This window comes from Ictalurus punctatus, chromosome 9 (assembly GCF_001660625.3).
Source record: "Ictalurus punctatus breed USDA103 chromosome 9, Coco_2.0, whole genome shotgun sequence".
NCBI lineage: Eukaryota > Metazoa > Chordata > Actinopteri > Siluriformes > Ictaluridae > Ictalurus > Ictalurus punctatus.
The window spans coordinates 30,079,874-30,092,500 of record NC_030424.2 but is presented as its reverse complement, the minus strand read 5'-3'; the positions used below and the strand labels follow the sequence as shown (position 1 = coordinate 30,092,500).

Here is a 12,627-nt window from a genome sequence, read left to right as displayed (position 1 = left end):
CCGGAAATACACTCCCAGCGTGTCTTCCGCCGTTCCTCTGCTCCTTTTCACTTTTCATTATGTTTCCTCACAGTACACGCATGGTTTCTTTCAGCTCGCAGGGGAATTATCCGGCTGCGCTGGGCCTTCACTAATTTCACTCATATTTTTAACTGTACCAGTGACTCTGGTTCATCACATCACACCACATCACATCACATCACATCACATCACATCACACCTCGCTGCTGTTTTATCCGTTACATAATACCCAATACCTTTCAGATTCAGCTCGGTACACTGTTAGGAAAAAAAACAAAAGGTTTTTAAAGGGTTCTTTGGATAATTAAGCGGTTCGAATTAAACTGCTTTTACTTGCAATCGTTTAATGTTTTACTAAAGGGAACAGTGTAGTTATTGAGCTGGGGTTGTGTGTGTGTGTGTGTGTGTGTGTGTGTGTGTGTGTGTGTTCGGTCGGAGGTCAGCTTTGATTTCCAGTCTTGTGTAAAGGTTAGAATCCCTCATGATGAAGACCTGGCAGGATTAAGATGTCAGTTGCGATGTCGATCCCTGCGGTGTTTGAATTTCCACGGCTGGATCTCGTGTGTGTGTGTGGCACTGATCGTCCGATCTATTTTGACGGACGTGAGCGAGCGGGTGAGCGAGTGAGGGCTGAAACCCCTCCCTGCTCGACGTCTGAGGTTTACCGTGTGATGTTACACTGCCGATAATTTCCGTTTTTGCTCGCTTTGGTATGCTCAGTTCCTGTTTGATTCGAAAGCCGATGTAAGCGCGGGCTTAACGTCGAATCATTCCTCTTCTAAACGCAGATGTTCTCTTGATAAAAACCGAGAGTGCACTTCGGAAACCTACACGTGTACTTGGAGGAGAAAATGAGGCGCTGTGTTTTCTTTGATAAATACAGGCGGGTGTGTGTGTGTGTGTGTGGGGGGGGGGGGGGGGGGGGGGACAATATCACACAATAAATCACCTAAAAGCAGCAGGAGCAGTTATTTCTGCATTTCCTCGTGTGTATTCATCGTATTTTCACCCTCGGGGCTGAAGCACGTTCTCCGTCAGAATCTCTTTAGCGTTCCGCCGATGGTCGAATTGCTCTTTCTTTCGATCGTTTTATTTATTACCTCACACACGAGCGCGGACAGCTTGATCGGTGTGAGTGCCGCTGCGCGTCACCGTGTCACTCTCGCTGGAATGATCCTTTACTTAACACCAATCCCAGGGTTAATCCTTCTGAGGAACTCAAATCAGCCCGAACATCTGCTATCCCTGTTTGTTTTGTTTTTTTTTATCCTTTTAGAGTTACATTTAATATTGTAGAACGTCCACCAGACAATCCATCACTTACATCACAGCAGCTATACGCACTCGTCCCCTCACATTCTCTCTTAACGTTATATACAGCAAACAAGCAGCAGGCCACGTTGTCAGCAAGGAGCCACTTCCTGTATGCGCCGACGCTGGAGACTCCTTCCGTTAATGTCGAAAGAGTTGAAGTCTCTTATTAGAAAAACGTCGCCGTGTGATCTTTTTTTTTTCTTTTCTTTTCTTTTTTTTTTTTCATTTATGCGGAGTTCGGAAGTCCCTGTGCACGAGCGGTTACTATAGAAACGATGACGTTTTAGAAAGACTCCAACAGGACCGTGTTAAATATATAACCCATGTAAATAAAAATCTCTTCCGCGTGGCCGAGTCCGCGTGAAGTCTGAGATGGAAAATACTTCGCCGTGCTTCGGTGAAGAACGTTACCGAGTGCGTTCCCCTTCCTCCAAAACGCACGCTATCTCGTCTCCGCTTCTTCCTCCCACGTTCTATTCGTATTCACATTTAAATGGCCGAATGAATGCCGTCCGGGTTGCATTAATATTTATTTTCTTTTTTTTTTACGCATCCCTGCCGTCCTTCAGTGTTCGAGGACCCGGACGCCGAAGCCGTCCCGACCTTTAGCATCCCGCACTTCTCTGTGGGATTTTTATTTCGTTTAAAGCCCACGTCGACTCATTTTCATAATTACCTTCGTACACTCAGTGGACCTGACAAACCCAGAGAGGAATAACGCGCAGTCAGGCACATTATTCACACCGTGCTTGAACAAATCATATGTCTACGGTTCTATAGAAACCGGGTTTAAATGGGTTTTATGTTAAAAACCAGGGCAAACCGAAGGGGAAAAGCTGCTGCTCGTCTGTTTTTGTTACGATAGTCGAGAGTAGAAAAGTTCACACGTACGCTTTCTTTCCTTCTTCACGAATTGCCGCGCCAAGATAAGAAATAAATAGGAAAGTGTCCATGTAAACATTTCTGAAAGATCCCTAGAGCGGGACTCAACGACATGAACGTCCACAAAGCTGCCCAGCTATCGGGTCAACCGTGCTGCTTGGAGATCAGGTCTCTAAGAGATGGTGGCCCAATCATCTGGAGCTTGGTTAAAGCGTCGCTGTGGATATGAACGTCAGCTGCGCGAGTACAGTGCGTTGAAACCGAACCCCGGCGTAAAAAAGATCTGGCCTGACGCCGTTGCTGTTTATTCTGAGTAAACGTTGATTGTAAAGCTGGGCGCTCGCTCGAGAATCGACGGCAGCTGCTGGGAGCGTTCCACGACTGTTTTCTGCTCGTCTCAGTGCGTATCGAGTGTTTTCGAGTACGCCGCCGCAGTGCATCGATGTTAAAACGGGCAAATGTATAAAGTGTGAGGAATCGGGATCAGCTGTAGCGCCTGTCGTGAATTTACAACCGACGGCAAAAGAAAGAGCGTTGTTTATTAAGAGATCTTCTTCCAGATGATTCGAGGTGCGCGTGAGTTTATTTATACAGTTTTATTACAGGTTTGGTTCCACAAAAGTCCAACATAGTCCACACAGTGAGACATGCGCTAACAACAAGTCATCTGCAGTAGATAAAAACCTGAAACCTTGAGTTGTAAATGTTAAAAAAAATGGATAATAACAGACTATTTTTGACAAAAATGTAAGATTATGCTAGTGTTTTGTGTGTGGGTTCGTGTGTGTGTGTGTGTGTGTGTGTGTGTGTGCCTGTTTAATGAATCTCTCGCTCTCTGTGTGTCTGCCTGCAGCGTGTGAACTGATGAATCAGGGCATCCTGGCATTGGTGTCATCGACAGGCTGCGCTGCGGCTCGCGCTTTGCAGTCCCTTACGGACGCCATGCACATCCCTCACCTGTTCATACAGCGTGGAGGACACGGAGCTCCGCGCGCGGAGTGTTCGTTCAACACCAGACCCGACGCAGAGACGTACACGCTAGCTGCACGGCCGCCTGTACGCCTCGACCACGTCCTGCTCACGCTCCTGTCTGACCTGCACTGGCGCAAATTCATCATCTTCTATGATGCAGAGTATGGTGAGTGACTTCAGCATCATCACCGTCACCGTTATCATATATACAGTGAGTGACTTCATCATCATTACCATCACCATCATCATGAAAAGTACCGTGAGTCACTTCGTCATCGTCACCATCACCATCATAAATACAGTAAGTGGCTGCATTATCATCATCATCATCATCAGTATCACCATCTTCACATCACCATCTTCATCACCACCGTCATCATCATCACCATCAATATCACCATCTTCATCATCACCAACATCATCATCACCATCACCGTGACCACTAGCATCATCATCACTATCACCTTCATCATCATCGCCATCACTATCATCATCCTTACCGTCACCACCATCATCATCACCGCCGTCACCATCACCATCATCATCATCATCACCACCATCATCATCACCATCATTAACATCATCGTCACCACCACCATCATCATCATCACCACCATCACCATCATCACCATCATTAGCATCACCACCACCATCATCATCAACATCACCATCACCATCATCATCATCATCACCATCATCATCATCATCACCATCATTATCATCACCGTTACCATCACCATCATCACTGTCACCATCATCACCACCACCATCATCACCACCACCATCACCATCATCACCACCACCACCACCACCATCACCCTCAGCATCATTATCATCACCCTCACCATCATCATCACCACCACCATCATCATCATCACTGTCACCATCATTATCACCATCATCACCATCATCATCATCATCACCATCATCATCACCATCATCATCATCATCACCATCATCATCACCATCATCATCATCATCACTGTCACCATCATTATCATCATCATCATCATCACCACCATCATCACCATCATCACCACCATCATCACTGTCACCATCATTATCATCATCATCATCACCATCATCATCATCATCATCATCATCATCACCATCATCACTGTCACCATCATTATCATCATCATCATCATCATCATCATCATCATCATCATCACCATCATCACCATCATCATCATCACCATCATCACCATCATCATCATCATCACTGTCACCATCATTATCATCATCATCATCATCACCACCATCATCACCACGACCATCATCATCATCACCACCACCACCATCACCCTCAGCATCATTATCATCACCCTCACCATCATCATCACCACCACCATCATCATCATCACTGTCACCATCATTATCATCATCATCATCATCACCACCATCATCACCATCATCATCATCATCATCATCATCACCATCATCATCACCATCATCACTGTCACCATCATTATCATCATCATCATCATCATCACCATCATCATCACCATCATCACCATCACCATCATCACCATCATCACCATCATCATCATCACCACCACCACCATCACCCTCAGCATCATTATCATCACCCTCACCATCATCATCACCACCACCATCATCATCATCACTGTCACCATCATTATCATCATCATCATCATCATCACCACCATCATCACCATCATCACCATCATCATCATCACTGTCACCATCATTATCATCATCATCACTACCACCATCATCACCATCATCACCACCATCATCACTGTCACCATCATTATCATCATCATCATCACCATCATCATCATCATCATCATCACCATCATCATCATCATCACCATCATCACCATCATCATCATCATCACCATCATCACCACCACCATCATCGTCATCATCATCTCTGTCACCATCATCATCATCATCACCATCATCATCACTATAACCATCATCATCATCACCATCACCATCACCACCACCATCGTCAGTACTATCATCATCACCACCACCATCGTCAGTACTATCATCATCACCACCATCATCATCATCACTATCAATTAACTGCAAATTCTAAATGCAACAGAACTTATTGAAGGGCTTCTCAGCAATTGGGGGGTGCGGGGGGGATGCTTATGCATGCCAGTGTAAATTGGAGAAATGTTTAAGTGTGTGTTAGAATTCTGTTACTAAATGAAAAATAACACACCAGTTTAAAAAGACAGATAAGACGTGTCTATCAGTCGCTTCTTCTCTAATGTGTTTAGAAGAGCACTTCACTTTATACCGCCCGGTGATCAGCAGCAGTTACAGCGATGTGTTTCAGACGCCTTAAAACGTTTCAAAATCAGCCTCAACTCTTGCATGTTTATCCTTCCATAAAAAGCAAGTGCACACTTCATACTTGCTTACACATACACGCCCACGTGCTGTGAGAGTGGATAGAAACGCAGAATGAGCCAGTGCTGCTCTGTTCTTCACTGTTGATTTGGCGAGAAACTCCCAGTATGCCATTCCGCTGCACCTCCGTGGCGCTTCACACGGCTCCGTGTTTTAGCCGTGCGTTATCTCTGAGGCTGACATTTTTCTCAGCTCCGTGTTGCCTGTCGAACCCTGTCAGTGCACAGCAGGAGGGAAAAATGAGCTCCGGTGAGAATTATTTCCGTCTGCACTCAGGTAGAGACTCACAGCTGTTTATTCACTCGCATAATGTATGGTTGTGTTGTAGAAATACGACTCTGTATACAGGCTCCGTCACTAACACCAAACACCCTAAAGGCTTTTTATCATTGCTGGCGACTTCAACCACACACATCTGAGGAAAGAAATAAACAACATGTTTTTATTCCAGCTGGGCTATTGCTTTATATTTACAATATTCCTGGAGATGCATTCCCATATCAAGATCTCGTGATATCCCAGAAGCAACTCCGGGAACCTTGGAATAGTTTACGGATGGCAGCTTAGTCCCAGATGTATATTCCTGGAGATGCATTCTCATATCAAGGTCTCGTGATATCCCAGAAGCAACCACAGGATCCTTGGAATAATTCATGGATGGCAGCCGATCACCTGAAACGTAGTCCCAGATGTATATTCCTGGAGAGGGTTGGATTTGGTAGAGCGGTGGCTGTCCAATAATCGTAGGGATGGCGGTTCGAGTCCCACGTGACTCCACATGCCGAAGTGTCCTTGGGGGAGACGTTGAACCGCAGGGTTGCTCCCGATGGCGAGCTAGCACCTTGGTGTGTGAGTGTGTGTGAATGGGAGAATGAGAACCAGTGGAAACGCTAAGGTTAAAAAAGCGCCATGTAAGTGCAGACCATTTACAATAACACCATGAGGCCATACTAGAACTTTCTGTGCTGCTAACCTCTAAAAACCAACTTAAAGGTCATGAAAATCATTAAAGTTCAAAATTCCATCCTGAGTATTCCTTTTTATAATTAAATCGTGAACTTCAACAGTGCCCAAGATTCATTTTGTTATTAAATTCTGAGTCAGCTTTTTAGTTTAATCCTCTTTTCATCGACATATTGGTCTATTTTCTGTTAACTTTGCTTAACAGTTTCCTGCATTACCCACAATGCCATTTGACTACCTGCTGGTAGCAGTGGTGATAGTGGTGCAGTTGGCTTTAGCACTTGCTTCATCTCTACCTAAAGAGAGCGATGCTTATGGCCAGTGGGAAAAGAAGCTCTTATACAATTGTTTGTAGGAGCTAACAGCCAAACCTTACCGACGCCCCCCTTGTGACACCTGTGTGGGGACACAACTGCTCAACGTCTCACAGGAATCACAAAAATACAGCACCAACCAACAAATTAGCACCAGAATCACTAAACACATCAGTGATATTTCAATATCAACATACGTACAATGTGTTTCAGGGTGGGGGTTTCCTGCAGGGTTGGTCTGATGTTTAAAGATCCTGGAGAATGCACAGACTTGGTGGAGTTTGCATTGTCTGTCATTGGATCCATACCCAAGAAGACTTAATCACCCAAACCTAACCAGCGACGCAGGCTGAACACTGCAGTCCGCTCACTGCTCAAAGCCTGAACGGTCTGAAGTTAGCAAACGCCCTCATCAAGAAAGACTTACAGAACTGTTGTTATAAAGGGCAAAGAATGCAAAGAATGATAGCTGGTTGTCCAGAACTATCCAAAGGTTCCTGGAGTTGATTCTGGGATATCACAAGATCTTGATATGAGGATACATCTCTAGGATTATTCATCAGAAGTTTCAGGTCATAAGCTGCCATCCATGAACAATTCCAAGGTTCCTGGAGTTGTTTCGGGTATATGACAAGATCTTGATATGAGAATGCATAACAACCATCCATCAACCATAACAACATGTCCATCAGATACCCTGCCATCCAGATTGAAATGGCTGTGTCTGACAGGGAAAAGCATAGGATGAGTTCAGTGTCATGAGCATAGCAGTGGTAAACCCATGAGAGAGAATTTCTTCACTTAGAGAGTAGGAATAGAAGGAGAATAGATGTGGACCAAGTGCTGAGCCTTGTGGGACACCATTTGAGTGTCTGCATAGAGCAAATATGGATCCCCTTTATGTCACCTGATCTGACCATCCCTCCAGGTAAATCATGTTGGGTCACTAATTCCTAGGCTCATGAGAAAGGATGGGTGAGTCTTGCAAATGAGAGTGTCAAAGGATGTTGAAAGGTCAGAAAGGATCAGAACTGATGGCTGGTGTAGCAGCATGAGCAGCCACAAAGGCTATTTCTGTGGATTGCGTTGCCTCAAGGCCAGACCGGTTAGGATCCTGAAGGTTGTTTCGGGTAAGAAATAAAGACAACTAATTGTATACAGCTCATTCGACAACTTTAGGTGGAAAAAAAAGTAGAGATCGTAGTGTAGGTAGTTTCGATTATCTAAAGTGTCTAGTATGTGCTTTTTCAGCATATACTGTATAACCCTTGCTGTCTTGAAGGCAGTTGCTACATGACCAGATGCTGTGGGATCATTTTAGAAGAAGAAGCCTTTATTTGTCACGTGTACATTACAGCACAGTGAAATTCTTCATGTCCCAGCTTGTTATAAAGGTGGGGTCAGAGCGCAAGGTCGCCCATGATACAGTGCCCCTGGAGGAGAGCGGGCCCAACAGTGGCCCTCTTCCTGTCGGTTATTTATTTGCACGCAGCAGAGCGTGATCGAGGTGAACATTGGTCTCCTGTGTAACACCGCACTGCTGATCATTATCTAAATTACAGCAGAATGCTGAAGGTTACCGAGAGTCAGGAAGAGTTCCTAACATCATTTTAAAGTTTCAGACAGAAGGACCAGCCAGCAGTAGCCAGCTCTCTGCTTAAGATGCACCTGTGCTACCACTTTTCATTGAAGTTTTCACTTTATAGCTTATTTGTTGTTTTTGCGGGAGGGTTTTATTTTTGCATTGTAAAGGGAAGTGAAGCGAATCTGTTTTGCTCATTCTTTGAGTCGGGGTCTTTCGGGAGTTCTGTGGCAGATTTTCTGTTTCGCCTTGAATTGATTTTGCCATAAAGAGACATACAGAACAAACAATTTCCCTGTGTCTGTGGGAAATAAGTGCGAAAAGCCTCACGTCATATTGGTGTAATGGGAGTTGGCTTGCACTGTCTGTTATATTGTTGGTCACATATCAGTGAAATTGTATAATGGTGGATGGAAGCTGGATTACAGCTATTACAGGTATGCGTATGGCTGTATCGCATTAAGTCTGACCTTGGTCTGATAGAAAAAGCTGAGTAGTTCATATCTGGAACAAATAGACGATTCCATCCCGCCATCCTGAGGCCTAAATGTTCTTCCTCCATCCTTATTGATCTATCAACTGCTCTATTCTATATAAAACTGCTCTGCGCTATTGATCTATCTAAGTAAAGTTACTTACTGTAATGAACTAATAACATTATACTCCAGTCATAATTACTACATTGATACATCTACTATACATAAGGGGCAGTGGTGGCTTAGCGGTTAAGGGTCTGGGTTACTGGTCAGAAGGTCGGGGGTTCAAGCCCCAGCACTTCCAGGGTGTGGGTTACTGATTGGAAGGTCGGGGGCTCAAGTGCCTCGGGCCCTTGACCAAGTCCCTTAACCCTCTCTGCTCCAGGGGCACTGTATCATGGCTTACCCTGGTGTGCTGGGGTATGTGAAGAAAAGAATTTCACTGTGCTGTAATGTATAGGTGACCAATAAATACTGCACGCTGTCAACTGTACTTTTTCATCGAGGCAGAGATGAAGACACTTTCCACGATCTATGGTGGGGAATTCTTTATTTTTCGAAATAGAGTTTGCTTCATGTGGTCACTAATGAATTCAGGATGATTCTCTAATTGTATCGTTTACTTGATATGTGAATTTGGTATACATCTTGAGAATGTGATGTTAGAAAGATATGAAAGCTGATTATGCTAACTAGCTTGTCAATTATTGGTGCACTTGGACTCAAAGGTCTCAAAGAAATTCTGACCTCACAGGATGGAAAGACAATTGTTCAGCTAGCAGGGGGAGGCAGAATTAGTTTTCTGAACAGTTCTGTGTTCAGTGTGTGTGTGTCAAGCACAGTGCCTGGTTGCTCTCACTCTGTGTCTGTGTGTGTGGGCGTGGGGGGGGGGGGGGTATGGGGGTAAGCTGAGAGGAGTGGTTTTTAGTCTACTCTGGTCCCTCGACTCGCCTTTCACGCGTATCGACCCCGCTGTAACCCCTGTGTCCCAGTGTGTGTGTGTTCACTCAGCGTGACACTCTTCATGGCCTTGCTGCACAGACCTCCTGGTGATGCTGTAGACATGTGGCAGCAAAAGCACTACGACCGAAATGTCCCGCTGATACCAGCACAGTTACGGCTTTCACTCAGGCTATTGACCTTTTCAGTGCGAGCGTTTCATCTGAAATTTATTAAATAGTTATAAATCCAGGTTCTAAAAAGTTAAACCCGTGGAGTGTATTACCTGTCTGCAGGCTCTAATCTGTCTCCTGTCTCCTTTCTCCTGTCCCTGTCTCCAACACTGTCTGCAGTCCAGAACTCGGCCACAGTTACTAATCTTTGTGTAGTCTCTAACTCGTCTCCTGTCTCTAACTCGTCTCCTGTCTCTAACCTGTCTCCTGTCTCTAACTTGTCTCCTGTCTCTAACCCGTCTCCTGTCTCTAACTTGTCTCCTGTCTCTAACCCGTCTCCTGTCTCTAACTTGTCTCCTGTCCCTGTCTCCAACACTCTCTGCAGTCCAGAACTTGTCCACAGTTACTAATCTTTTCATAGTCTAACTCATCTCCTGTCTCGAAATTGTCTCCTTTGTCTAACTTGTCTCCTGCCTCTAACTCGTCTCCTCTCTCTAACTCGTCTCCTGTCTGTAACTAATGTAACTCATCTCCTGCCTCTAACTCGTCTCCTGCCTCTAACTCGTCTGCTGTCTTTAACCTCTCTTGTCTCTATTCGATCTCCAGTCTCTAACCTGTCTCTGGACTGTACCTTGTGACGCCATGTTTGGAGCTCAGTAGGAAGGAGTTTATAGCCTAAAAATATTGACTAAACAACTACAGTAGAGCTATCGACTATATATAGAGTGTGTACATGTAGCTTTTATCTACAAACATGGATGTGGTTTCGAATTAGTTGATACTCTATATAATGTCAGTCATGTGACAGGTTTGTAGAGTGTCTACAGTGGGCTATACCAATAAGGTTTTAGCAAAAAAAATCCTTTATAATCACCCCATTAAGACTGGCAGCTGTGTAATGGACTAATTCATCACAGAATGAACACACTCCGAGAAGTAAATATTCTGCAGATATATTAAGCAGCAGTGCTACTGTTGACAATTAAGATACAGTTAGGCAACATTTGATCTGACATTATTGATCCATTCAGATGCTGAGTCATCGGTCAGTGAGTGAGAGGAACCCAACTGAGTCAGGCATGGCATCAGTCGAGTCGGCTTGTCTGGATTATGGTGAAAAAAATCGTGCAACTCAACATGCACAGTCTCCTGTCTCTAACTCGTCTCCTGTCTCTAACTCGTCTAATATCTCTAACCCGTCTCCTGTCTCTAATCATCTCCTATCTCTAACTCGTCTCCTGTCTCTAACTCGTCTCCTGTCTCTAACTCGTCTCCTGTCTCTAACCCGTCTCCTGTCTCTAACCCGTCTCCTGTCTCTAATCATCTCCTATCTCTAACCCGTCTCCTGTCTCTAATCATCTCCTATCTCTAACCCGTCTCCTGTCTCTAACTCGTCTCCTGTCACTAACTCGTCTCCTGTCACTAACCCGTCTCCTGTCTCTAATCATCTCCTGTCTCTAATCATCTCCTATCTCTAACCCGTCTCCTGTCTCTAACCGGTCTCCTGTCTCTAACCAGTCTCCTGTCGCTAACACGTCACCTGTCTCTAACCAGTCTTCTGTCGCTAACCCGTCTCCTGTCTCTAACCAGTCTCCTGTCTCTAACCAGTCTCCTGTCTCTAACCTGTCTCCTGTCTCTAATCATCTCCTGTCTCTAATCATCTCCTATCTCTAACCTGTCTCCTGACTCTAACCCGTCTCCTGTCTCTAACCGGTCTCCTGTCGCTAACACGTCTCCTGTCTCTAACCCGTCTCCTGTCGCTAACCCGTCTCCTGTCTCTAATCCGTCTCCTGTCGCTAACTCGTCTCCTGTCTCTAATCATCTCCTGACTCTAACTCGTCTCCTGTCTCTAACTCCTCTCCTGTCTCTAACTCCTCTCCTGTCTCTAACTTGTCTCCTTTCTCTAACATATCTCCTATCTCTAACCCATCCCCTGTCTCTAACTTGTCTCCTGTCAGTCTTTATCCTGTCTCCTGTCTCTAATCTGTCTCAGTCTTTAACCTATCCCTGTCTCCAACACAAGTCCTGGCTGAGATTGAGGCTTAAGTGTCCAGAACATGACTAAGCACCGAGAATGGAAGTACAGATATAGAAACCACAGATCATCATGAGTGTGAATGCTACTGCGATGTTTCTGTTTATTCTCTCTGAGATGTAAAGATGTCTAGAGCCTGGAGCGATGAGAAATCTGGCTAAGTAGTCCACACTACAGGAGGGTTAATGATGAAAAACGAGTGGAAGTCACAGAGGTCTGAATGTTTACAGTCATTCTTTGAGGACTCATTTGCATTCCTCCCTCCTTGAGCGTGTGTTCGAGAGTGTGATCGAGTGAATGTCGGAGTGTGTGATCATCCTCTTGCTTGTGTGTAAAGTGCTGCTGTGCTTCATAAAGCCGTGTGCTGCTTCGTTAACCATCAGATAGACAGGAACAGGGTGACGGGAGCGAGTGAGTGACTCATGTCTCTACCTGCTTGTTATTCAGACTTTCACCCCCTGTCCACCGCTCTGAGAGATCGAGCATCAACATGCATACAGTCGATTAACTGATAGACATGTGGTGGGATTGAAGCAGTCTGATACAGACGTAGAGATCTGATGGC

The 12,627-nt window shown here is 45.0% G+C and overlaps 1 protein-coding gene across 1 annotated transcript in view; it reads left to right on the top strand.

The window, feature by feature from the left end:
* Positions 1 to 12,627, top strand: part of grid1a (glutamate receptor, ionotropic, delta 1a) — a 213,802-nt gene that overhangs the window by 160,220 nt on the left and 40,955 nt on the right. Inside the window, exon 3 of the mRNA XM_053682900.1 lies at positions 3,071 to 3,355. Within this exon, the coding sequence (XP_053538875.1) occupies positions 3,071 to 3,355 (285 nt within the window). The remainder of the gene's footprint in view (positions 1 to 3,070; positions 3,356 to 12,627) is intronic.